The 27,029-nt window shown below is 46.0% G+C and overlaps 2 protein-coding genes across 11 annotated transcripts in view; both read left to right on the top strand.

The window, feature by feature from the left end:
• The window catches only part of LOC106912834 (uncharacterized), a 38,209-nt gene extending 15,228 nt beyond the window's left edge, over positions 1-22,981 (top strand). Inside the window, exons 3-23 of one of the 9 annotated variants that reach the window (XM_088003634.1) lie at positions 12-29; positions 112-180; positions 2,057-2,098; positions 2,256-2,306; positions 2,424-2,459; positions 3,703-3,756; positions 3,827-3,868; positions 4,982-5,041; positions 5,297-5,374; positions 5,603-5,665; positions 5,764-5,835; positions 8,269-8,367; positions 8,637-8,660; positions 10,608-10,733; positions 11,766-11,837; positions 13,252-13,422; positions 14,415-14,507; positions 16,907-16,999; positions 17,091-17,183; positions 17,256-17,382; positions 18,590-22,981. In XM_088003634.1, the coding sequence (XP_087859760.1) occupies positions 12-29; positions 112-180; positions 2,057-2,098; positions 2,256-2,306; positions 2,424-2,459; positions 3,703-3,756; positions 3,827-3,868; positions 4,982-5,041; positions 5,297-5,374; positions 5,603-5,665; positions 5,764-5,835; positions 8,269-8,367; positions 8,637-8,660; positions 10,608-10,733; positions 11,766-11,837; positions 13,252-13,422; positions 14,415-14,507; positions 16,907-16,999; positions 17,091-17,183; positions 17,256-17,382; positions 18,590-21,378 (4,272 nt within the window). In that variant the 3' untranslated portion in view covers positions 21,379-22,981. Of the gene's footprint in view, positions 1-11; positions 30-111; positions 181-2,056; positions 2,099-2,255; positions 2,307-2,423; positions 2,460-3,702; positions 3,757-3,826; positions 3,869-4,981; positions 5,042-5,296; positions 5,375-5,602; positions 5,666-5,763; positions 5,836-8,268; positions 8,368-8,429; positions 8,518-8,636; positions 8,661-10,607; positions 10,734-11,765; positions 11,838-13,251; positions 13,423-14,414; positions 14,508-16,906; positions 17,000-17,090; positions 17,184-17,255; positions 17,383-18,589 lie in introns of those variants that run through there. The other 8 variants (XM_088003636.1, XM_088003640.1, XM_088003643.1 and 5 more) reach the window with 8 other exon arrangements.
• LOC106907366 (leucine-rich repeat flightless-interacting protein 2-like) lies at positions 22,970-26,098 on the top strand. 2 transcript variants are annotated; one of them, XM_014973039.2, is made up of 6 exons: positions 22,970-23,107; positions 24,173-24,222; positions 24,297-24,408; positions 24,494-24,573; positions 25,304-25,408; positions 25,484-26,098. In XM_014973039.2, the coding sequence occupies exons 2-6, from the start codon at positions 24,211-24,213 to the stop codon at positions 25,589-25,591; spliced, it is 417 nt and encodes a 138-aa protein (XP_014828525.2). In that variant the 5' UTR covers positions 22,970-23,107; positions 24,173-24,210; the 3' UTR covers positions 25,592-26,098. The 2 variants fall into 2 exon arrangements, with proteins under 2 accessions (XP_014828525.2, XP_087859788.1); XM_088003662.1 differs by lacking the exon at positions 22,970-23,107 and having other exon boundaries at positions 23,117-24,222.
• Positions 26,099-27,029: the final 931 nt, after the last annotated feature.

Here is a 27,029-nt window from a genome sequence, read left to right as displayed (position 1 = left end):
TGCTGCTGCAGATCTTCCAGGTGCAGAAGGTAGGACCCTCCAGATATCTGTGTGTGTTGCCATGGAAACCTGGCCACTCGTTAACCTTTGCCCTCGTTTCCCGTCTTTCAGAAGTATTACGGTCTGAATCCCCGAGAGGAGCGGGCCGACAGTAAATGGGGAGACATTGAGCAGTGGATGGTAGATTTTGACTAAAAACACTAAAAGTTTGTGCACCCTGCTAACTGTGTGTGTGTGCCGAGTTCCTGATAATCCCCGTTAATCCTTAAAATGGAAAATATGGATTATATTGAATCAAAGTCAGAGTGTGGATGGTAATCCAGTTATTTGAAGGAGTGGGAGGCCTGGCTGGATTAGAGCCACCATGACCATCTGCTGCAGAGTGATCACTTTAGCTAACGCTAATGCTAATGCTAATGCTGATGCTGCTGGACAGACGGATGCTTTTATTGGTCAGATTAGCAGATTTTCATCCTGCAGATTATCAGCAACACGTCCAGATCAGCTCTTTATTCGGATTGGTTGAAAATAATTTGCATGGAGTCCCTGACTTCAAACATTCACTGATCATGCATGTGGTGACAGTGGAGAGGAAAACTCAACTTTAACAGGAAGTACAGACGCTTGACTGATTTGCTTTTCCACAGTGTCTAAAGGTATTTTAGACACCATGCAGCACAGTTTCACTAACCGCTAGTAAAGGAGCTAATTTTTAGCTGAGCGCTTTAGCATTATTGCTAACTTTGAAAACATTTAGTGCACTTAGCTTCCCCAGATCAATTCTGAAGCACTAATTTGTTTGACTGTTTTGTAGCTCAACATCTGAGTTTCAGTTTTTGGTTATTTACAGTTCAGAATTTTCCAAGTAGATGGAAAATTCTGTTTCCATTCATGCTCTTATTTTGAAGTTTATATTCATGCTCTTATTTTGAAGTTTGTTTACACAGCAGTAATGTTTCCTGTCCTCATGTTATCTCATGTGGTGCATCAGATATTCTGTACCCAGAATGCATTGCTTTAGAGCAGGGGTCCCCAAACTACGGTCCGCGGGCCGGATCCGGCCCGCCACCTCATTTGGTCCGGCCCCCTGAACAATACCGGATCCGGCCCGCCTCTTCATACCAGAGAGCATTGAGTGTTTTTTTTTTTTTCATATATTGTATTTTCCGGTTTATATGTGGATTTTTCTTCAACCACCAGGGGGGCTCTTGAGCAGATGTGAAACTTACTTTCCCTCAATGGAATATATACTAGTCAGTCCCAGTCACCGTTTCGCTGACGGTTTTTTCCATTTGCATTCTGGGTAAAAATCGTCATCGACCTTAATCCCCCCCCCCCCCCCCGCCTCGACAGACCGGCCCCGACCACAAAAGGGAACACTTATGTGGCCCTCGCAGGAAAAAGTTTGGGGACCCCTGCTTTAGAGCTACAAGGCAAAATTTAGGTAAAACCAGCAACAGAGTTAGCAAAACAACTATAAACTAAACTGAAACCAGGAGTGAAGTTTGTTCCACAGAATCACTTCCTGAAACACAAACCATACAGGAAGCTGAGTAATGACAAGATGAGCCTGTAGAGGGCGATACGCTGAGTCATTGACTCGTGATTGAATTTCGTGCCGTAGCATTAGCTTTTGGCTAAACACCATGTTGGTATAGCATTTCAGTGTTAGCAGAGCTAATGTTTGCAGTTAGTGCTTTAGTGTTAGCGCAGCTAGCTTTGTAGCCATGTTGTCCCATGCTTACCAAATCAGTTCCTCTTTAAGGAGAGGAAACGTCCAGCAGGAGCCGAACCAGGCTCAGAGTGAAGCAGCAGGAGCCTCCTTTAGCCTCCAGAGACGCAGCAGAGCGGCGAGCAGTGATGATGTCAGAGCAGCGTGGAGTCTGGAGCGTGTTGCTTCGTTTGGGCTGAACCAGATATTAACGAACCGTATTAATATTAACACTGCAGTGCTGGTGGATAATCAATCACTCAGCCTGAAGAAGGAAACTTAGAGGCAGAAAGTTTCAATAGCTTCATGTTTCAGATTTCACTGATCCTCCTCTTCCTCCTGCAGGAGGACAGTGAGAGGTTTTCTCGTTCTTCACGGCTCCACACGGTTTGTTTCCTCTTCCTCTGTTTCCTGAACCGTTTCAAACTGAACCCAGTTCTTCCTGCTGTGTGTGGTTGTTCCGGGTCGGGTCCAGAGGGTTTCTCAGAACCGGCCCGTGGATCTGCCCGACCCATTTCTGATCGTGTCGTTTTGCTCTCCACAGCTGTCTGATGACGATGAGCGGATGTCGGTGGGAAGCCGCGGCAGCGTCCGGGTCAGTACCGCTCTCTCTCTCAGACTTCTCAGCTGGTTCTGGTTCCTAGAACCAGAACCAAACGGACCTTCTGACTGATCATCTCGTTCTTCATCAACTTGTTTCTGTCTTCTCCAGTCGGATCTGGACTCTGTGGGGGCGTATGGTGGAGGGGTGAGACCCCGTTGAACTTTGACCTTCTCTGATTGTTTGTGGTTGACCCAGCATGTTTGACCCGATTTGACCCAGTTGCTCTGATTGCGGGTGTGTCGGTCTGTCAGTCAGACTGAGTTGCTGATTCTGTCTGGTTGTTTCTAACATGGAAACTCAGGAACATTGGTCAGTTACATTCTGGTTCTGACCGGTCCATTTCTCATGTTTTCATCAGAAAAAGCGTCAGAATCTCCCGTTTGCTTTGTCTGCAGCTGCAGAAAAATATCTGCACAAAGAAAACATGATTTAAATGTTGTTTTTCTGAGATTCTGCACTGAGTGAGACGGAGAACAGGCACAAGGGGAGGGACGGGGCAGAGCATGTACTGCCGACGACATATTCGCGTTTGTAGATAGATTTTTACCCAGAATGCAAATGGAAAGAAACCGTGAGCGAAACGGTGACTGGTACTGACTAGTATATATTCCATTGAGGGAAACTAAGTTTCAAATCTGCTCAAGAGCCCCCCCTGGTGGTTGAAGAAAAATCCACATATATATGAAAAAAAACACACTGAATGCTCTCTGGTATTGTTCAGGGGTCCGGACCAAATGAGGAGGCGGGCCGGATGCGGCCCGCAGGCCGTAGTTTGGGGACCCCTGCTGTAGAGGCTAATCTGCTACTATAACAATATATTCTTTATGTTTCACCCATTTTCTCTTCATTTATGGCTTTATTTGATGTAAAAACCAAATACTGACTTGATTAAAGTCACATTATATTTATGAAACCGTAATATGATCAGCGTTCCTGCAGCAGAGAGTAAAACCAGTTCAGCCTCTGGAGAAACAGCCTCATGCATTCACCACTGGCAGGAGCAGAGCGGCCACCAGGGGGCGGAAGCGGCGCCATCAGGTTAATCAGGCGGTAACAGGAGCGTCAGACGACCAATCAGCTGGCAGCGCAGCATCGTGGAGGAAACTGCTTTGTGTCGTACAACAGTTTCCCTCTGCATGATTTCACTCTGTGGATGATGAATGAATGAATGAATGTTTTCCTGTTTTTGGTTCTGCTGTTGAATAATGTTCCGTAATGCAACGGATCCCTTTGGGTTCGGTTCAGTCAGACGGTTCTGTTAGAGAAACAGTGACAACTCTGAACCCAGAAACAAGCCGGGGAGGGGCTCTGTCCTCGCTTCCTGCTGCTTCCTGCATCATGGGTGTGATTCTTCTTCTTCTTCTTCACTGTTTTCTTCTTCTCTCAGGGTTCCTCTTTGCACAGGAAGTCAAAGAAAAAGAAGAAGCATAAGCACAGAGACGTGAGTGAGGAAACGTCAGAGTGAGACGCAGAGCGATCTGCTCGTCTCATCAGGTGTTTGTCGTTCACAGAGAAACGGTTGCCATGACGATTACAGCGCGCTGTCCAGCAGGGTCAGTGGCTGCTTGACACACTAACGCATGACAGGAAAAAACGCGACGTAAAACACGCTAACCACATGTAGAGAAACCCAGATCTGTTTTTGTGGTGATACTTTAGAAACGTATGCAAGAAATTCTGACATTTTTAGTCATTAAACTTTTTATCAAATTTACATGTAGAAGAAAAATCATGAGAATAACAGACACATTGGGTACGCAAACATTTTCATTCTTTAAAAACTTTAAAAATAGCTCAGTTTTTGTTTTTCTCCACATCGATCACAGACTAAAACAGCCGAGGCTGCGGTGGAGTAGAAACACTGCCACCTGCAGGTGGGAGTTGGCATCACGTAGACTCAGTGTTTTCCACCATTTTTAAGAACATCTGAGATAAACTCACAGTGATGCATTAGCATGAAAAAATGCAGGGATCTGTTGATTTTTTTTTTGTGAATCGCTACAGACTGGAGTAACTGATTTATTAGTGATTGTTTCCAGAATCTGATAAAACCCTAAAGCCACAGAGCCGATGCCAGAGATGAACCACAGAATCATCAGCATACAGTTTGACATGCTGCACCTTATTGGTGCAGAAATTAATGAAAGTGGAGAAAAGGGAGGAGATATCAACCAGATGGAAAGCTGAGCTGCTTCCATGAATCATTTTAACTTTTCAGAAACATTTAAACAAAACAAATCAGGGGTTCAGCACAACCCACATATGGAGGCCTTAGTCCTTGACGCAGCCGTCGCAGGTTCGATTCCCAGCCTTAGTGACCTTTGCTGCATGTCTTCCCCCTTCTCTCATTACCCGCTTTCCTGTCAATTAACTGTCAAATAAAGGCCACTAGAGCCAAAAAAAATTAAAAAAAACAAACAAAAAAACAGGATTTTATCGACTCTTTTCCTTCCTTTCTGCTCTGATCTGTCGCTGTCGGCGCTCTGTCCTCCTGCTGCCATGAATAATAATCATATTTACACTCCAGGTTAAATCGGGTCTAACTGTTAAGTGATGCTGAAGTTGTTCAGGTCCTCGTTCTCCATTCCCGCCTTTTCTGGGTGGTTGGGGAGCCCACAGCACCACTGTTTTCTCAGAGCCTTCTGTGTTTCCCTGTTTGGCCTCAGAGCTCCAGGCTGAGCGATGACAGCAGGATGTTCCAATCGTCCAGACTGGACCTGCAGCCGGTGCGTGGTTCTGTTCTGGTTCTGGTGTGTTTTCTCCTCTAATGGCACCGTGTGAAGATGATAACTGCGGCTCAGAGCATTTCACCTGAAATCAGTCTAACCAACATGCTGCATGCTGAGAGACAGCAGAGGACATATTGTATGGACTCTTGCATGGGTTCTGGTTCTGGTTCTGATACCTTCTGCTGTAGTTTGAGTGCTGAAATGCTGCGTTATTCCTGATGGATCTCTGGTTGCTTCACTTCCTCTCTCCAGTCTTCCTTCACTTCCTCCGACCTGTTTGATCTCAGCGGCCCGTCCAGAAACCCCGGCTTGTCTTTCAATGGCTACCAGGTCAGTAAGCTAACGGTAGCAACAGGGTCAGTAAGCTAACGGCAGCTACCGGGTCTGTAAGCTAACACTCAGACAGACTGAAGTTCTGATTGGACCCGTCTCTGCAGTTTTAGGTTGGTTCTAGCTCTGTTAGCCATTAGCCAGCCAGCGTTCGGTGACCTAACACTCAGCACTGATATCATGTGTGTGCGGTTCTGCCCGGCTGAGCTCCTGATCCGTCCCCTGCAGAGCTCTCTGTATGACGACGGTCTAAGTCTGTGCAGCGGCTCCCGCAGAGTCTCCACCTCTCACGTAAGCCAGCGGAGCGGGTCCAAACGGGTCCGGTCTAACATCTGGGAGGGTAATGCAGGCAGACTGACAGAATCGTATGTGGTGTGTTCTTCCTGCAGCCTGTGGAGTACAGTAGCTACCGCAGCTCCAGAGCGTCCAGCAGGGCCAGTTCGGCCCGGACCAGCCCAGTGGTGAGAGCCACCGGCTCCGTTTGAGTTCATGCATGGGTCGGTCTGCTGCTGTCTATGCTATGTAGAAACAGTTCGGGCACTGCTAACTGAAAAGCTAGGTGTGCTAACCCTAAAGCACCAATCAGAAACATTAGTTCTGCTAACGATACAATGCTAACCAGCATCGTATTTAGTGAAAGCTAATTAAAAAAACGCCACTGCTGCAACAGTAGAGCACCAGTTTAATTTCCATGTTCCTTTCATCCATCCACACACACACCCCTTGTCCCCTAGTGGGGCCGGCAGGTGCTGGTGCCTCTCCAGCTAACGTTCCGGATGAGAGGCGGGGTCACCTGGACAGGTCACCAGTCTGTTGCACCACAGAGACACACAGGACAAACAACCATACACACACAGGGAGAATTTAGAGAGACCAATTAACCTGACAGTCATGTTTTTGGACTGTGGGAGGAAGCCGGAGTACCCGGAGAGAACCCATCCTGCACAGGGAGAACATGCAGACTCCATGCAGAAAGACCCGGGCCGGGGTCATGTTCCAGAAAGCCCTTAAATATTTAATTCATGTTTATATCTGATTCTCTGTCAACTAAATGTTTAGTTTGAAGCTACAAGTTTATTAGCAAGTTAAATATTTAGCATGATGTTAAATATTTGGCTCACTAACTGAATATGTAGTTTGGAGCTAAATGAGTAATTAGCTATGCATTTAGTTGGAAGTTAAATATTTAGTTTCAAGCTAATTTGTTTTAGCTCCAAACTAATTGCTTAGTTTAAAGTTAAACTTAATGTTTTGCTAAACATTTTTGCTTGAAACCAACTAGAGTGGGAGCTAAGTGAACATTAGGTTTGAAGCTATGTGTTTAGCATCGACGCTGAATATGTTGTTGGTAATCTAATGTTTAGTTTCAAACTGACATTTGAATGAAAATAGGACTTTGAAATGAACCTCCATTTTATTCTCCTACAGGCTAAATAACCCAGATTATTGCGGTTAATTTCTGACTGTTACAAATGGCTTCCCACAGAGTCCTGCTTTATCACACCTGGATCAGGTGACTGACAGCAGGAAGCTGCAGCTCGAGTCCCAGCCCTTTGAGAAACGCCTGCAGGAGGAATGAAGGCGCTTTTATTAGCATTTTTCACATTTGTTCACATACATAACGCATATAAACAATTCACATTCAACATTACATAAAACTTTTGCTTGGGAGCCAGTCCTCTGTGACCTTTGCCCCCTCCAGTTCGTCCAGTTCTTTCTCTATTTTTGGTCGCTGTTTTTTGTCTTTATTTTTGTTCATTTCATCCATTTTTCTTCCATTTGTGCTTTGTAGTCTCAAACCATGTATCAGCTTTTCCATAATGTAGATTTCTTCTATCATTCCATTGTTGTTGCCCAGGGGGCGCCACCCTTCCCCATTTCCTCCTAAAAGCTTAGATATTAACATTGTACCTATATTTCACTCTTACTTTCATGCCATTACAGTTGCAGAGCTGTAGCACCATGCTACCAAACATGTAAGAATGATCGGCCTTCACTGATCCACAGTTCCTCCAACACCCCGTATTTATGCTCTTATATCTATTCTGGACTTTAGCTGGGATGAAAAATCGTGTTGGATTTTTCCACATATCCAACCAATCTTCATCTGTAATCGCCATGCCAAGCTCTGATTCCCGCTTTTCTTTTATATGCTTAGTTGAATGTTTCTTCAGCATCAGTTTTTGATATCGAGTAGAAATTATTTTAATTTTTGCTGCACTGAATGAATGGTTTGAATCACAGACGGATCCCACCTGATTTATCTCCTGTAATAGTCTCTCAGTTGCAGGCATCTGTGAAATTAACGATTATCTACATTATACTCGTCCTTTTTGAAAACGCTGCAGCGCCCCATCTTTCTGAAGGCGCACCGTCCTGTGACCCCTGGGTTATTAATTGAAAACCTTTTACCAAACATCGATAGTTTAACTTTTAAATAAGTCAATTTTTGTGCGACATCAGGAGTTTGCTTTAATATCTGAGGCTAAATAAACCTCAGATATAGTTAACCAGCAGAGAAGCAGATGGTTAACCAGATAGTTTCCTCTGCTCTGAGTGGAAACGCTGCCCCCTGCTGGCAGCTTTCAGTAAACTCTCCAGAGAAAAACAAATATTTAACTTTTACTTTCAGTTCACATCAGACTAGTCTGCCCTGGTGAACCGGTGCTGTGTGTGTGTGTGTGTGTGTGTGTGTGTGTGTGTGTGTGTGTGTGTGTGTGTGTGTGTGTGTGTGTGTGTGTGTGTGTGTGTGTGTGTGTGTGTGTGTATTTCCCTGCATGCAGCATATTGCTGTGTTTTTCCCTCTGAAGATGGAAACAGTAGTTTGATAGTAACTCTGTCGTGTTGACGTCCTGTTGGGTTTTTCATTGTGTCGCCCCCTGGTGGCGTTGCAGGAGAACTGCGGCTCTGTCGCCAGTTTTGTGAGGAGTGGGGTGAGCGGCAGCGCCCTCTCCAGGCACCTGGATGACATCACTATCCCTGACTTCCCTGAAGTGAGTCCCCGGCTCTGACGGGACGGCAGGGTGTGTGTGTGTGTGTGTGTGTGTGTGTATATATTCGCCACCCTGACTGGATGATGTTCAGACATGTTGGAGCGTAACAACACCTGGGATTTATCTGGGATCTCATTGGATGCTCTGAAGGTGGTTTCTTTAACTGGAACGTTTTGAGTTTTTGGTGAATTTGCTGCTCGTCTGGTTGGACCTGAAGCCTCTTCATCGTCCTGTTCATCTGTCCTGATGTCTGTTTTCTGTCTCCGCAGGCGGAAGACAGAGACTTTGACAAGGTGAGAAACCGGATCTGATAGGAATTTTAAAAGTGATCTTCATGTCTAGTTGTTCAGGTTGTTTCCCAGTCTGACTCCATCATGACTCCATCATGACTCCATCGTGACTCCATCTTGATTCCATCATGACTCCATCTTGACTCCATCATGACTCCATCTTGATTTCCATCATGACTCCATCATGACTCCATCATGACTCCATCATAAATCCATCATGACTCCATCATGACTCCATCATAAATCCATCATGACTCCATCATGACTCCATCATGACTCCATCTTGATTCCATCATGACTCCATCTTGACTCCATCATGACTCCATCTTGATTTCCATCATGACTCCATCATAAATCCATCATGACTCCATCATGACTCCATCATAAATCCATCATAAATCCATCATAAATCCATCATGACTCCATCATGACTCCATCATGACTCCATCTTGATTTCCATCATGACTCCATCATGACTCCATCATGACTCCATCATGACTCCATCTTGATTTCCATCATGACTCCATCATGACTCCATCTTGATTTCCATCATGACTCCATCTTGACTCCATCTTGACTCCATCTTGACTCCATCTTGACTCCATCATGACTCCATCTTGACTCCATCTTGACTCCATCATGACTCCATCATGACTCCATCTTGATTCCATCTTGACTCCATCATGACTCCATCATGACTCCATCATGATTCCATCATGACTCCATCTTGACTCCATCATGACTCCATCTTGATTCCATCATGACTCCATCATGACTCCATCTTGATTCCATCATGACTCCATCTTGATTCCATCATGACTCCATCTTGATTCCATCATGACTCCATCTTGATTCCATCATGACTCCATCATGACTCCATCTTGACTCCATCATGACTCCGTCATGACTCCATCTTGATTCCGTCATGACTCCATCATGACTCCATCTTGATTCCATCTTGACTCCATCTTGACTCCATCATGACTCCATCTTGATTCCATCATGACTCCATCATGACTCCATCTTGATTCCATCATGACTCCATCTTGATTCCATCATGACTCCATCTTGATTCCATCATGACTCCATCTTGATTCCATCTTGATTCCATCTTGACTCCATCATGACTCCATCATGACTCCATCTTGATTCCATCATGACTCCATCTTGACTCCATCTTGACTCCATCATAACTCCATCTTGACTCCATCATGACTCCATCTTGACTCCATCATGACTCCATCATGACTCCATCTTGACTCCATCTTGACTCCATCTTGACTCCATCATGACTCCATCTTGATTCCATCTTGACTCCATCATGACTCCATCTTGACTCCATCTTGACTCCATCTTGACTCCATCTTGACTCCATCTTGACTCCATCATGACTCCATCATGACTCCATCTTGATTCCATCTTGACTCCATCATGACTCCATCTTAATTCCATCATGACTCCATCATGACTCCATGTTGATTCCATCTTGATTCCATCATGACTCCATCTTAATTCCATCATGACTCCATCATGACTCCATGTTGATTCCATCATGACTCCATCATGACTCCATCATGACTCCATCTTGACTCCATCATGACTCCATCATGACTCCATCTTGATTCCATCATGACTCCATCATGACTCCATCATGACTCCATCATGACTCCATCTTAATTCCATCATGACTCCATCATGACTCCATGTTGATTCCATCTTGATTCCATCATGACTCCATCTTAATTCCATCATGACTCCATCATGACTCCATCATGACTCCATCATGACTCCATCATGACTCCATCATGACTCCATGTTGATTCCATCTTGATTCCATCATGACTCCATCATGACTCCATCATGACTCCATCATGACTCCATCTTGACTCCATCTTTCTGCTCCAGCTATGATTTCAGAGGTTCATCTCTGATTGGTTGTTTCTTCCTTAGGGACCTCGAGCTACTTCAGCTCTCACGGCGGCGACCCTCACCTCGGTGGGCGGGACTTCCTCCCGGCGAGGCAGCGGGGAGACGGCGCTGACGGTGGATGCCGACGGCTCCATCCGCGAAATCAAGGTAAAGCCTTCTGGGCCGGAGTCGGTTCTCAGAGCCGGCTGGAGAAATCCGCGTCATGTTTCCGTTTCGTCCCGGAAGTTCAGTGAACCGACTGCGGAGCGTTTCACTGCAGGAACCAGGAAGTGATCACATTCAGCCCAGAAATCGGACCGGTACCGATTCACCCAGAATCTTCAGGTTTGGGTTTATCTGAGCTGGAATAACTAGACGGGATAAAACCCGGATAGAATCACGTTTGGTTCTGATATCGATCCAAACTCATGAAAGTCTGGCCAGATTTTATTTTTCTCTCCATTTTCAAAGTTTTGTGAAAGTAAAAACTAAAATGTCAAGATTTAAATATTATCAAAAATGTTTCCCTTCATAAATTTATTTCCCTAAAATAGTGTTTTCGTTCCAAGTATTTCTGTAAAATATTTCTTTCATTTCTCCAGCAAACAAACCAACAGAGAGGAATATAAAAATATATTAAATATTTTTTTCTTATTTATGAAGGAGGACAAAGAAATAATTTAAATTATTATAATTTAAAAAGAAGAAAAACTTTAAATTATGAGGAAAAGTCACAGTGTTACCAGAATGCTGTGATATTAGCAGGACAGTGATACTCCAATAAAACATGAAAATGAGGAATGTTGAGCAGCTCGTTAAGTTATACTTTGGTTTTATCAGTAAGGAAATATTTCATCTTTTAACACAAACTTCTTCAAAAATCTCTGAGAAATAAAAAAGATGTACAGAATTAGCTGGTTGGACGTTCATGACTTTGTTTCGCGGTTCTGCAGTAAATAATGATCAGATTGATCCAAACAGAATGAAACGTTTCTGCAGCGTCGCAGCAGACGGACTTAAATCTGGAAAGTTGTTTTATGCAGAGGAACGCTCCGTCAGGCTCGGTCTGTGACGGACAGACGGACCTGCTGGTTCTGCTCTGACCGTTTTCTCTCCACATCACTTCTGCTGCTGCTGCCATCACCGTGCTTCACCTTCATCGCTCCTCTTCCTCTCTGCTGCTGCCGCTCTGCCCACCAGGAGATCCATGAACTGAAAGATCAGATTCAGGATGTGGAAACAAAGTACCAGCAGAACCTGAAGGAAGCGAAGGTACCAGCCTGAAGCGTCGCTAACTAACTGAGCTAGCTTTAGCTCGGGGGTGCCCAAACTTTTTGAGACCAAGATCTACTTTTTGACTCACCAGCCGCCTGAGATCTACCTCATGATATGAAGACATAAAAATTACAAATTAGACTCTATTGACTTATTTTATATGCAAATATCCATCAGTTATAGCCGAAATAATAAAGTGAGAGAAAACCTGATCCAGTTTCTTCCTCAGTGACATTCTGACACTGGGAGCAGGTTACTGGTTTCTCAGTCAGAAGCTGGTTCTGGTCAGCAGGTCAGTCAGTCATGGTGGATCTGAACTTTGGTTTGATGACCTCAGTATGAGAAACTGCAGCAGGTGTGATGAGCCACAGCAAAGGTGATCAACTCTAACCCACTCCCACCTCTTTACTCTCCATCTCTTGGTCGTTTAAGCACACCTGTTGCCGTGGCAACCGCCTGCGCCCCTCAAGCCGAGCAGAGACGTTAACATTCAGGTTTCCAGGCTTGATATTTATTTCTGGATTATTAATAACCCTCTCATGAACACAGCGCTGGTCGAGCAGCTCATTTAAACTCCTGCTCTGCTCTCAGTCGGTCATCAGTCGCCTTTTTTTTTTTTTGTTAATGGGACCGAAACGCACTGAATTGCGCAACACCTTGTTCAAACAATAATTACTGAGATTATTAATTTTAACACGTTTCGTTGATTTTTTTAATAATTATTCTTTTTTAATGAAGCTACAAACGTTTAGGATCTTAGTGAATATTTTTGATAAGCCCGTCAGAAGCTGCACGGTGGTGCAGTTGGTAGAGCTGATTCCTTGCAGCAAGAAGGTTCTGGGTTCGATTCCCGGCCCCGGTCCATGTTCTCCCTGTGCATGGTGGGTTCTCTCCGGTTTCCTCCCACAGTCCAAAAACATGACTGTCAGGTTAATTGGCCTCTCCAAATTGTCCCTAGGTGTGGTTGTGTCTCTCTGTGTTGCCTTGTGACAGACTGGTGGCCTGTCCAGGTGACCTGTCTAGGTGACCTGTCCAGGTGGCCCCGCCTCTCGCCCAGAATGTTAGCAGGAGAGGTAGCAGCACCTCCTGACCCACTAAGGGACAAGGTGTTAGAAAATGGATGGAAACCTGTCAGAAGAGGAAGTGCTGGTCTCGGCGTCCTTGCGGCGTTCAGTTTGTCCCCTGCTGAGATCGACTCAAAATCTTTCTGTGATCGACCGGTTGATGATCGACGTACTGGGCACCCCTGCTTTAGCTAAACAGCTTCATATCTGCAGCACAGTTAGAAACTACAGAAACTTCCTCCAGTTTGTGTAGAAACCGCTGATCTTCCTGCTGAAGCTGCATCTTCTGCTCAGGTTTTACTGCTGCTGGGTTTGATGTCAACTCCTGTTCCTTCCTTCTCCACCAGGAGGCGCTGGCGGAGGTGGAGGAGAAGTACCGTAAGGCCATGGTGTCCAACGCCCAGCTGGACAATGAGAAGAACAACTTGATGTACCAGGTGGACACGCTCAAAGACTCGCTGATGGAGCTGGAGGAGCTGCTGTCCGAGTCGCGCCGGCAATACGACGACAAGCTCAAGGTGAACGAAGCCAGAAATCAGGACGGGTTTTTATCCTCACCGTGAATCTGAAGCCAGGAAAGACAGCCGAGGATGTTTTTATCCTCACCATGAAGAGAAACTGGAACCCGGTGCTGCCGGGATTTCAGTCCAGCTGGAAAACCCGGACCAAGGCCAGGTTCTGTCTGCGGTGGCACGCTAACTCAAACGTTAGCCAAAACCGCTAATTAGCAGAAGCTAATGCTAAAGCACTGACTTCAATTCAGATTACATCTGCCCTTTGGTGCTTCAAGGTTGCAGCTTCTATTTAATTTTGACATAATTCACGTTTTCTAGAATGGCCTTAGATTTTAGGTTTATTTGCATATCTTTTTCTCTACTGTCTGGTTGTTGTTGTTTTAAATGAAGCGGGTTAGCTCCAGAATTGGCACGTTAGCGTGTTAGCTCGAGAATTAGCGGGTTAGCTTCAGCATTAGTGCGTTAGCTCAAGAATTAGTGTGTTAGCAGGTTAGCTCCAGAATCAGCACGTTAGCGGGTTAGCTCGAGAATTAGCGTGTTGGTGGATTAGCTTCAGCATTAGTGCATTAGTGGGTTAGCTCAAGAATTAGTGTGTTAGCAGGGTAGCTCCAGAATCAGCGGGTTAGCTCGAGAATTAGCGTGTTAGTGGATTAGCTTCAGAATTAGGGCGTTAGCGTGTTAGCTCGAGAATTAGCAGGTTAGCTCCAGAATCAGCACGTTAGCGGGTTAGCTCGAGAATTAGCGTGTTGGTGGATTAGCTTCAGCATTAGTGCGTTAGTGGGTTAGCTCAAGAATTAGTGTGTTAGCAGGGTAGCTCCAGAATCAGCGGGTTAGCTCGAGAATTAGCGTGTTAGTGGATTAGCTTCAGAATTAGGGCGTTAGCGGGTTAGCTCCAGAATTAGCATGTTAGCGGGTTAGCTCGAGAATTAGCACGTTAGCGGGTTAGCTCCAGATGCTAGCTGCGGTTTCCTCACCAGCTCTGCTGTTCCCTGCAGGAGTTTGAGAGGCAGAAACACGCTCACAGCGTCCTGCAGTTCCAGTTTGATGAGCTGAAGGAGACCCTGAAGCAAAGCGAAGAGCTGCTGAACGTGAGTGCTGCTCCTCTCCCTCCTCCTCGCCTTCCTCATCCTCAGGGATCCACATGGACCGATTGTAAAGTTACACATAAGATTCAAATTAAAGGCTTTAATTTTGAAATTCCACATCAGATCAGGTTGAAATTTGGTGTCAAGTGAAGGAGAATTATTATTATTTTATTTATTATTATTTTATTTATTTATTTATGTATTTATGTATTTATTTATTTATTTATTATTATTATTATTATTATTATTATTATTATTATTATCTGAGTCAATTATCACCAAAAATGACTTAGTTATTACATATGTTAAACTGGAAGTCTTAAATTTTGATTGATCTAAAGCTAACTTATAGCAAATCAAACAAGAACCAGGAGCTAAATATTTAGTTATCAAGCTAAATATTGAGTTCGTCAGAAGAGCCTGGCTTCGGTCATCCAGGGCAGATGCAGCTACATCCTGTAGCATCGTCAGTGAAGGAGCCCTTTGAGATTTCAGGTTTAAATGAATGAATAAAATGTAATGCTGTGTTAGCAGTTTCCAAACTAAATAATTAATTAAAAGCTAATTTTAGCTAGCAGGCTAAATATAACTAAATAATTAAATATTTATTTGGCTTGAAACTATGAAATTTATAAATGTCTTAATAACAATATGGAAGTATGTATTTAAACATGGAGCAAATTTTTTTCTCTAAGTTATTGCTGATTTTATCGTGTAACTTTACGAACAGCCTCCTGTAGTCAGGCTCAAGTCTGACAGGAACCCAGCCGCTCGCTTCTCAGCTCAGCAGTTAGCGTGTCGGCCTGCGTGGTGTCGGCCTGCGTGGTGTCGGACTGCGTGGTATCGTACTGCGTGGTGTCCGGCTGCGTGGTGTCCGGCTGCGTGGTGTCCGGCTGCGTGGTGTCGGACTGCGTGGTGTCGGACTGCGTGGTGTCCGGCTGCGTGGTGTCCGGCTGCGTGGTGTCGGACTGCGTGGTGTCGGACTGCGTGGTGTCGGACTGCGTGGTGTCGGACTGCGTGGTGTCGGGCTGCGTGATGTCCGGCTGCGTGGTGTCCGGCTGCGTGGTGTCGGACTGCGTGGTGTCCGACTGCGTGGTGTCGGACTGCGTGGTGTCGGACTGCGTGGTGTCGGACTGCGTGATGTCCGGCTGCGTGGTGTCCGGCTGCGTGGTGTCGGGGTGCGTGGTGTCGGGCTGCGTGGTGTCGGACTGCGTGGTGTCCGGCTGCGTGGTGTCCGGCTGCGTGGTGTCGGGGTGCGTGGTGTCGGGCTGCGTGGTGTCGGGGTGCGTGGTGTCCGGCTGCGTGGTGTCCGACTGCGTGGTGTCCGACTGCGTGGTGTCGGGCTGCGTGGTGTCCGACTGCGTGGTGTCCGACTGCGTGGTGTCGGGCTGCGTGGTGTCGGGCTGCGTGGTGTCGGACTGCGTGGTGTCGGGCTGCGTGGTGTCCGACTGCGTGGTGTCGTACTGCGTGGTGTCGGGCTGCGTGGTGTCGGGGTGCGTGGTGTCGGACTGCGTGGTGTCGGACTGCGTGGTGTCGGACTGCGTGGTGTCGGACTGCGTGGTGTCGGACTGCGTGGTGTCGGACTGCGTGGTGTCGGGCTGCGTGGTGTCCGGCTGCGTGGTGTCGTACTGCGTGGTGTCGGGCTGCGTGGTGTCGGGGTGCGTGGTGTCGGACTGCGTGGTGTCGGACTGCGTGGTGTCGGACTGCGTGGTGTCGGACTGCGTGGTGTCGGGGTGCGTGGTGTCGGACTGCGTGGTGTCGGACTGCGTGGTGTCGGACTGCGTGGTGTCGGACTGCGTGGTGTCGGACTGCGTGGTGTCGGACTGCGTGGTGTCGGGCTGCGTGGTGTCGGGCTGCGTGGTGTCGGGGTGCGTGGTGTCGGGCTGCGTGGTGTCCGACTGCGTGGTGTCGGGGTGCGTGGTGTCGGGCTGCGTGGTGTCCGACTGCGTGGTGTCGGGCTGCGTGGTGTCGGGCTGCGTGGTGTCGGGCTGCGTGGTGTCGGGCTGCGTGGTGTCGGGCTGCGTGGTGTCGGGCTGCGTGGTGTCGGGCTGCGTGGTGTCGGGCTGCGTGGTGTCGGGCTGCGTGGTGTCGGGCTGCGTGGTGTCGGGCTGCGTGGTGTCGGGGTGCGTGGTGTCGGGCTGCGTGGTGTCCGACTGCGTGGTGTCGGGGTGCGTGGTGTCGGGCTGCGTGGTGTCCGACTGCGTGGTGTCGGGCTGCGTGGTGTCGGGCTGCGTGGTGTCGGGCTGCGTGGTGTCGGGCTGCGTGGTGTCGGGCTGCGTGGTGTCGGGCTGCGTGGTGTCGGACTGCGTGGTGTCGGGCTGCATGTTCGACTGCACTCACTTCCTCCTCAGCCTCACTTTCCTTCTTTCTGTCGACTTCTTCTCCGTCTTCCTGCTCTTTAGGAGATCCGCCAGCTGCGGCTGAAGCAGGACGGTTACGTTAGAGAAATATCCGACCTCCAGGAGACGGTGGAGTGGAAGGATAAAAAGATTGGGGTATGACCTCTGACCCCGTTCCTCCTTTTGCATGAAATGTTTCCACTCTGCGTCTTCTCACTGCTCCTCTCTGCTTCCCGCTGCCGCTCAGGCGCTGGAGCGGCAGAAAGAATACTCAGACGCCATCCGCATGGAGCGGGATGAGCTCAGGGAGGAGGCGGTGAAGCTGAAGGATATTCTGAAGGTACTGAGAGGAACCCCTGCTGGTTTCCTCTGCGCCGCTCTCTGCCGCTAACATGCTAGCTGTTTTGTGCAGAAACACGGGATAGTCCTGGGACCGGACCTGAACATCAACGGAGACGCCGGGCCGTCGGAGGTGGACGGGTCAGCTGGAGCGGAGCGGCCGGCCCAGGCGGCTCCCGCAGAAGGAAACGGCGTCCTCGGTAAAAACTGCTGCTGCTGCTGGGCTCAGACTGAAGGCATGCAGCTTCTCCTGCTCCTCCCTCTGAACGCCACCAAACTCTGACCCATGCTCCTCCTCCTCCTCATCCTGATTCGTTTCACTGCTTCCAGTTTGGTGATCCTCTGAGTTTTTCTAAAATTCAGTTTGTTTCAGATGTGATTTTACTGAACCTTCAAACCCAGAAGGATCTGATTAAAGATTATTGCAGTTTTATCAACTTTTCTATCGTTGGTAACGAATCGACAGTAAAATGAGTTGTAATAATTCACAGAAACGACATTTATTAGTAAAAAATTATAATTGATTATCTGAAAACAAAGAGAATCACCAGCTTTAATTCTTAAAGGGATAGTTTGATGCTTCAGGTTCAGTGGAGAAGTTTTAAGCAGTCAGTAGCTGTAAATTTTTAGTATTGATATCTGTAATATTCTCTGCTTATTTCCTGAAATGATAATAACAAAAATAGTTTCTGGAAAGCTAAAGTCGGGTGATTGTGAGTCGAGACATTGAGTCGTTTAGGCTCCAATTCTGACCAGCATTGTTCCTCTGACTCCTCATTTATCAAACCAGTATAGCGTACACTACATTAGTGAACCTTGCAGTGACTGTGTGAGCCTCACTTCGCTCCACATCAGTAGTTGGTCTAAGGGTTTAGGTTCTGTCCTCCATTACTGCCTGTAAAGAGTCCAAACTGGTAGGACAGTGACTGCTTAAACCTTTCCTCTGAAAAACCAAACTGTTCCTTTAAGTAGGACACATGCATCTGACATCTAGCTGTTCCCTCGAAGCTAATGTCTGCTCTGCAGACTTCCTCCTCCTCCTTTTGTGTGAGTTACTTTCTGCTCTGGCTTTAATGGGGCGTCTCTAGATCTGATGGGAGTCGGGTTATGAGCGCTGAAGTGTTGAGCGGCCGCCTCCTGGTGCGATCCACGCCGTTTTCTCTTGATGATGGTGTAAACTCAGCTCCAGGCTTCCCTCTCGTCCCCAACTGGTGGGGAATGAAGGTGTTCTTCTTTTCCTGTTTCGCTTCTCCTGCTTCTATCAGACATCTTGGCTCTGAGCTTCACCAAATCGGTCCATTGTTCTTCCTGTCCCTTACTGCTGCTGGCGCCTCCTGATGAACTTTGTAATGCAGAAAGCTGTTTTTGTTGGCCGTCTATCACCGTCTGCTCTCCATGATCTCCCAGGCAGCACAGAGGAGTTGAGGGCTTGCAGAGAGGAAGACGTGGCTCCAGAGCAGCAAGAAGAAACACTGGAGGACGTCAAAGAGAATCACTTGAGCTGCGATGGACAGGCTCCAGAAGCCCAGACCTGCTTTCCTTCTGAGGAAAGTCACCTCGACGGTCAAATAACTGTAGATCCGATTGATCGTCCAGATCCTAAAGCGAAAGCCGTAATCGTTGTCAGCCAAGATCTTCAGTTGATCCAGACATCTGGAGAAACAGAAACATCTGAGATTGATTCCATCAGTCATCCAGGTTTAACCGAAACCCAAAGTACCGGCACTGAAGCACCTGGTGGTGACCTTTCAGGAGGTCAGGAACGCAAACAAGAAGTTGTTACAACAGAATCTTTAGCTAAACAAGCTGTTCCAGTTGGATTGAACTCCGAACCTCAACAAGAACCTGAGGAGGCAGAAAATGACGAGGCTGAGGAAACTGCGAGTAAGTCCCAAGCTCAGGCCTCTACCGCGTCTGGGAAGAAGAAGAAAAGGAAGAAGAAGGGAAAGAAAAAAGGAGGAACTCATGAAAACAAAGACCAACAAAAAGCTGGAACCGAGAAGCAAAACGAAAAAACCAGGAAGGATTCAGTCATACAAAATAACGGGCTCACAGCAGAACAGGATAACAGTGGGTCCACTGCTAGACCTCAAGACAACCAAGAACCTGAGAAAGTAAAAGATCTGGAGCCCTCTGAAAATGTTTCTACCAAGGAAAATCTGCAAGAACCGAACACAGATCCGGGTTCAGAAGGTCACAACCAAGAGAAATATACAAACACCAAGATGTTAGAAGGAGCTGATGTTCTGGGATCAACCCAGGTGCCTCGTCTTGGAGTGGAGATCGTTAATGATACGCAGAACGAGGAATGTGAAGATCCAGAAAAGCCAAATGAAGGTTCTGCTGTTGACATCCTAAAGGATTCTGAAATAACTGGTCCTGATCAAGAAGGTAATCTCGTCGCATGTAAGAGCAAAGATGATCCTGATTCGAGTGAAGATATCCCTACAAGAGAAGACACCTCAGATCTCCAACAGTCAACCACAGATCATGTTTCAGGAGATGAAGGGAAAACCGGAAACACGGAGATGTTGGAACAAAGTGATACTGTGGGATCTTCTGAAACATCTTGTCTGATTGGAACGAGAGCAGAGCTTTCTGAGGACGAACAGAATGAGGAAACATCTCCAACAGCCAAAGAAAGTGCAGAACCCCCTGAAGGATTCCTCCAAGATGAACCACTGGAAGAATCTGTTCCAGAGGCCAAGATGGCTGGAGGTGATGCTACAGAAACAAATCTGCCCTCAAACGAAGGTGATGAAGGTCCAAACAAACACCTTCCATCATGTGACGATACCGCTGCCACTCCAGCCTTCCAGGAACCCAACAATGATCACGTTTCAGGAGACCAGGAAGAGGAAACCGATGCTGTGGAATCACCTGAAACTCCAGATGAGGAGCTTGTTGAGGTTCTGCAGAACCAGGAAGGAACTTCAGAACCAGAGAAACATGAATCAGTTCTGCAAACCACAGAAACTTCCCAAGCTGAAACAATTAAGAGGCCCAATGTGTCTGAAACGGCTGAAGATGTTAAAGAGATGGAATCTGAAACCGGCTCTGATCGAGGAGCAAACCTCCTGACTTCTGGAAAGAGTGAAGATCCTGAAGAGGAGTTTCCTCCAGACAGCTCTTCACCAGAAGACGTCGCTGTTGTCCAAAATGTCTGCACCAAGTCAGAATCAATGGATAGAGACGGGAAGATGATTAACAACCCTGAAAGCATCGTTGAGTTGGCTGGTGAAGAACATGATGGAGTCCCTGAGTCCAGAACCTGTCCTGAAATTAATGAGGAAACATCTGCATCATCAGCAAACGATGACGCCAGAGCTCATCCCGAAACCTCGCCAACCTCAAACGGCCCCAAGCCCTGCATGAGGGAACCAGAGGAGGCAGCTGAGCCAGACGATGGAGAGCCAAAGGTCGAGACCTCTGAAGAAATCTGCCGAGATGATGAAGAGTTGAATGGAGGAGGAGGAGAACCTGAAGATCCACTGTTACACATGAAAGATGAGGTGGAGTTAGCGGATCTAACCAAAGCAGAAACTGGAGATACTGGTTCTCCTCCCAAAGAGGAGCAGAAGGAAGCGTCTGCTGAACGCCCAGAGCCTGAAGATTGTCCAAACACTGAGGAGGTTAACTCTTCTCAAGGTGCTGAGCAGGTGAAGGAGTCCATGGAGGAACCTGAGGGGGATGATTCACCTCCAGACGTTCAGCTGGACAGCGACGAGGACGGCGGAGAGGAGGACGAAGGACAGTCTTTTGATTTTGATGACTCGGATGTGGAAGCAGCTGTTGAATCTGCTCTGTGCAGCAAACTGGAACAGGAAGACGATGAGAAAGGAGCTGAAGTCAACGGGAAGAATTCAGAGCTTTGCCAAAGTAACGCGGAGACAAAGACAGAAGGTGGCGAGGAGAAGGTTTCCGAGGATGACGATAGCAAAGTTGATCAGCCTTCAACTCAAAATGACCTGCCGTGTGGAGACAACCCACCTGAAAAGGTTGAAAATGTTCCAGAGAACATTGAGCAGGAAACGTCCCCAACAGTTGAGGAAGGGTTAGATGCCACCGAGGTTCCTTCAGATCCACAAAAGACTCCAGAACAAACCAATGGCACCAAAGAGGTACCACAGGCAGGGAAAGACCCAAAGAAGAAGAAAGGCAAAGGCAAGAGTAAAGAGGACTGTAAGATGTCTTAGTTGGTCTGGGACAACAGGGTCCAACACTCAGCAGGACGGGTCTAAAATGGACCACATACACACCAGTGATGGATTCAGTTTGCAAAGAGCTGGAACATCTAGAACCTCATCAGTACTGGCTACTGAAGCAACCAGAGGCGGTGATATCAGCACTTCATGGAGTTTGATGGGGTTTGATGTCCCAGTGACCCGATGATGGAACCAGAAAATCCACTCGTTGTTTCATTGGTACCATGTTTCAGAACCAGATAAATCTGCTTCTATGCGATTCGGCAAGAACAAAACAAGATTCTGTCCGTTCAGGACGTTTTGTACATCTCTAGAAACCCAAGAGCAGAACTTCCACCGCGTCACACACCATTACTGTAGCCACGCCCACTTCAGATTTTAGACCAGTTGCGAACTCCCAGATCAGATCTGCAAACAAACACCTCTGGAGACAGAACAAATGTCCTGGTTCTTGTGGAGTATTTCCATCCCTTTAGGATGATGGCTGACGACGAAACACGTTGGGAAAGCATGAATGAAACTCCGAAACACAAAAACAACAAAAAGTGAAATGAAAAACACTGCAACCAGAGGAAGCAGAAGCAAAAGGGAAAATGATGCAAATAGCAAAAACAGCAGGCAGCGTAAAATGCTGCAACCTGGTTCCACAAACAGAAGTCCTCCAGACCACTAGGGGGAGTCTGGAGCAGGTACATATACATTCTGCTGTTATGTAAAAGATATGAAGCATAATATACCTTTTCCAACTTTCTTCTGGACTTTACTGAGGGTCTGGACCCAGATGATTTGGTGACCAACTCCCCCTGGTGGTGTGGAGGACTAATGTTTCATGGAGCCAGTTTGCAGCATTTTGCATTTGCTGTTGTTTTTACCATGTATGGCATTTTACCTTTTGCGTTTATCTCCTGTGGTTGCAGCGTTTTCTGTTGTTTGAGAGTTTGTGTCAGTCATGTGAATGCTGACACATCATCAGATGAGGGTTTGCTCCACCAGATGTGGGTTTGCTCCATCAGATGTGGGTTTGCTCCATCAGATGTGGGTTTGCTCCATCAGATGTGGGTTTGCTCCATCAGACCTCCTGCTAACCCACAGTCAAACTCCCTGAAGTTCTGCTGAGCTCTGGCTCCCATCCCAGACCAGCCAGCTGCTTGGTTCACCATCTCTGGTCTGCATGTGGCCCAAACCACAGAAAAACTTACACAGCGATGTGGCGTAAAGCGCCCTCTGCTGGAGAGTTCAGCTCTCTACAAGTTGTCAGAATATTTAAAGTCCTCTCAGCACTTTGATGTATTCCTGTATGAACTGAATGCAAGAGAAGTTGAGTGACCTGAACTGTCCATCTCTGGTTTATTGAACTGATATTATGTTTGCTGTCTTCCTGCCGTTCCACTGCCTTCATGGTTTAACTGTAAACTTTCAGGCCAAAGCAACTTCTGCATGTTTTTCTCTGTTTACCTGGAGAGCAGATCAGACTCTCAGCTTCCCTCTGGAGTTCAGAATGACTTTGATTTTGTTTGCATCTTGTTGCACTAAACCGTTAAAACCTGCTGTTACCGTTGCTCTAAATAAACATCTACTGAAACTTTTTGACGAAGCGGCGGTGTGTGTAATTGACTGTGTGCATGCTAACACCATCACCCTCCCGCCCCTCCTGGATGCTGCTGCGCTGCATGCCTTGGTTCTCCTCCCCATCCATCTCCCTGGCTGCTGCCACCCTGCGGTACGTTCACACATTCCCTTTAAATAAATCATTGCTGTATTTATTGATTTGATCTGCGATGCTGTAGGAAAGTCTTGATTCTTCTCCTTTCTGGAAATTTTGAAGATGAGACTTTGCTTTTTCACTCAGTTACATTAATCGCTATTTGTAGATGTTTTTACATAAAAACATGCAAAAAACACACACAAAAAAAAGATTTTGGGGAATTCCTGCTAACAGTTGGAGAGGTTCTCTGTCATTATTTAGCTCCTGCTCTGGTTCTTGAGTCGTCGTCCTGAAATTCATCTCTGCCCCAACACATGATGTTGTGGTATTGGTGCCAAAATTCAGACTATGGCTCATCTAGCGGTGGCTACATTCATGTCGCAGGAGAATATATCCCTTCAGAAGCTACTGATCCGGTACCGCTAACCAAGTCCAAATGAGGAGGAGCCTTAGTTAGCATTAGCTTTGGAGATGATTAGCAGGCCTAAGCTGAGGACTGTCTGGATTGCCTTCGTCCTCTGCTGTCCGTTAGCACAGGCAGGCTAGCATTAGCTTTGGCTAAGTTAGAGTTAACATTGGATAGACTGTTAGTTTTGAATATGCTAGCGTTGGCTCTTGATGTGTGCTGGTGTTAGTCTTGAATAGTCTAACAACCAGTGTGTTGAGGCTAGAGGCCGGTCGTCCACGACTTTCAGTGTCTTTAATTTGCTGTAGTTTGAAACTTTCAATACTTAAAACCTGGACTAGATTATTCTGCACTAAAAGCAGAATGTTTAAAACCATTTTGTGAACGTTCAGTAAAAGAATGGCTAGTTTAAGCTGGATGTCAGAAAAACATCTGCCGTATTTAAACAGTATGTTTTCCTACGCTTCCAGTTTCAAAAAGCATCTAGCATCAAATCTTAAGGAACATTAAAGAAGCCAGGAATTGAGGTAGCAATGATTTTCTAATTTAACAAGAACATGAATTATTTATGAAGATCTCTTCAACAGATAACAGGAAGGTCTGAAACTGAACTGATAAATGAAACAAAACTGATCATTTATTTGACTCATGAACGATGTTTTGTCTGTTTTCAGAGATTCGTTTGAGGAAACTAGTGGATGAGCGTGAAAAAATGATTGAGCAGGTGAGTTTTTTAAGGAAATGCAGATGAGGTGATTTAAGAATCTGGAGGTTTAACATCAGGAGATCCTTTTGCAGATAAAGAAACTAAAATCCCAGCTGGACCAGAAGGACGGCGCAGACGGCGGTTCCAGTCCAGACGGGGAAGTTGCTGAAAACGGGAACGACCCGAACATCATGGAGTTACAGAGTGGGTGGAGCGGGCCGTGGACAAAACTTCTGGGTTTTCCTTAACGTCTCAAACAAATGAGCGTTTTCCTGTGATTCTTCTCCAGGAGACTCCAGCAGGCAAATAAACGACCTGAAGTTCAAGCTGGTGAAGGCGGAACAGGAAGTGACGGCTTTAGAGCAAAACGTGAGCAAGAGATCGTCTGACTGCTCCACAGGGTTTATTTTAGAAAAGTATTCACACCTCAGTTTTATTGTTTAAATTGGATCACATTCAAACCTCAAACTTAAATAGTTCTTACTGGTTGGAACTTCAGAAATGACCTAACCCTTATTTGATAAGCTAACTAGCAGCTAAGCTAGCCGGTCAACTAGCATGCCATTTCACTCTCAAAACAGTCTACATAAGACTGGTTATGCAATGACAAATGTTATAAGAGAAAAACTTCATGGGAATCATATTCATGTGCTTAGTGACGTTAGTCAACCTAAAATTAAACAAAAATAAGACGGAGACTTTTTACTTGTCTTTTTTTCCCGTGAGAAATAAAGCAGGAAAACGATGCATCAAACCGTCACATGGGAAACACCGCCACCTTGTGGCGTAACTCGGTACAACACTTCAATTTAATTCTGTTAAATAATCAATAAAGCAAAACAACGTGATCGCACCTCATTTTATGAATTTGTTACATGTTGGATCATGTTAGGGTATATTTAGAAGTTGAACTTTAAAATAAAAATTACAAAAAATGTCTAAGTTTTTATAAAACTTTTTTATAAAAGTTTAATAAAATCAAACTTTTCTTAAAGTTTGATTTGAATGTGACAAAATGTGAAAACTTTGAACAGGTGTGAATACTTTAGAGCAGTTCTGTGATCTCATCGGGGTTCTGAGTGGAGTTTTTGGTGTGCAGGTGACCAGACTGGAGAGTCATGTGACTCGTTACAAATCTGCAGCGGAGAACGCAGAGAAGGTGGAGGACGAGTTGAAGGCGGAGAAACGCAAACTGCAGAGAGAGGCACGGTGTTTCTGGAAGCTGGTCTGTTCAGGAAGCAGAGTTCAGGCTAACTGTGATTCTCCTCTGGTCCAACAGCTGCGGACGGCGCTGGATAAGATCGAGGAGCTGGAGTCGAGCAACAGCCACCTGAATAAAAGGCTGGAGAAGATGAAGTCGAGCCGCGGCATGGCCCAGACGCCGTAACAGAACCTGTCCGGATCCCTCCAAACTACCCAACTCCCAACGTGCCATTTTCTGTCTGCTCCCCGTGGAAAGGAATTCTGCTCGGTGCTGATCCTGGACCCAAACGGGTCGGTGTGGACGCTCTTCATCAGCTCCAGCTGCAGGTGGCAGAGTTCAGGCCGTCTCCACCTACACACAAACTGTTTCCCAGTTTCTTGGATGAACATGAACTCAACACCTTTTACAGGATCAATTCCTTCCTATCACTCCTGTCCTTCACCCTCGGTTTTCTACCGCAGCAGTTTGACTGGATGCCGTAGCCGCGTCTCCAAGCTGCTTCCTGTAGTTGGTCACTGGTTGGCTTGTAGAAACACTGAGACTTGCTGAGGAAACACAGGGACTGAGAGGAGGGTTAGCAGGAGTTACCAAACACACTGGGGAGATGCTGTTCACTGTTTACAAAGCTTTAAATGTTTGTAAGGACACATGAAGAACTGTAGTCTGTGCAATAAAATATCTGAGACTCTTCGTTTTTCCACTGTGTGTTGTTGGACTGTTGCAGGTCCCACAGCGGATGTAGCGCCTTGTTTCAGGGTGTTGCAGCCTGGACGTCATTAAATACTGTGTGGGGCAAGATCACTGTTAATAAGAAATGTACATGCAGGAGTCTGTCAGTAAATATGCATAAGTTTAAGATTTGTATTCTGTTTTTAATTTTTGCAAACAGATCGCAAATTTACGAGTTCAAATCAGCAATGAAGCTGTAAAACTTACTGACATTATGAATGGAAGAACATGTAAATTTGTGATTTTTGGACTTGTATTATTGCAGAATTGTAACTTGATTCATAACTTTTAAACTTGTATTCTCACAGATAAAACCTGACTTCATATGTATGAGTTGGAAAAACATGGAACACAAGCAAATCTTAAATTTATCCACGTTTAGTGACAAATTTAGATTCCAACAGGTACAATTGGCAGTGATCTTTTCCCATATGTTAAAGCTGAATGTGCAGCTGCTCTGCTGAAGGAGAAACTGAAGCAGAAACTTTTATTAGGTCTGTTAAAATATTAAAAAATATGCTGAAGTGGGGCTCAAACGAACTGAATGGGAAAAGGTTTATTACTGTGAAAATAAGTTAAATGTTACTGAATCCCTTGGAAAGTTGACATTGGTTAGCATACTAGCACTAGCTAACATTTTAGCTTTAGTTTAGATCAGATTAGCCGTTATGATTTCTATGTTGGTAGCATTAGCTAAAATGCTTTTAAAATCTGAATGATGTTCCCATCAGAATAATCGGGACTCCATATCGTGTTTTTATTTAAAGGATCTCGGTTCATTTATATAAAAATAAGAGATTATTTAAAAAAAAAGTTTAAGCAATGATTATTAGTGTGAGACAAATTAGCTATTAATGCTAACATGCTAGCATGATGTTTGATGCATTTCAGT

This window comes from Poecilia mexicana, unplaced genomic scaffold, assembly GCF_051168715.1.
Source record: "Poecilia mexicana isolate PSO_F unplaced genomic scaffold, ASM5116871v1 scaffold_2, whole genome shotgun sequence".
NCBI lineage: Eukaryota > Metazoa > Chordata > Actinopteri > Cyprinodontiformes > Poeciliidae > Poecilia > Poecilia mexicana.
Note: the sequence above shows the minus strand (reverse complement) of the source record. Positions and strands in the feature narration are given on the sequence as shown.

Coding starts and splice junctions, on each gene's coding strand:
- LOC106907366 (XM_088003662.1), top strand. CDS start 24,154: ATGTTTTGTCTGTTTTCAGAGATTCGTTTGAGGAAACTAGTGGATGAG. Junction 24,409..24,493: donor GAACATCATGGAGTTACAGA/GTGGGTGGAGCG, acceptor ATTCTTCTCCAG/GAGACTCCAGCAGGCAAATA. Junction 25,409..25,483: donor AACGCAAACTGCAGAGAGAG/GCACGGTGTTTC, acceptor CTGGTCCAACAG/CTGCGGACGGCGCTGGATAA.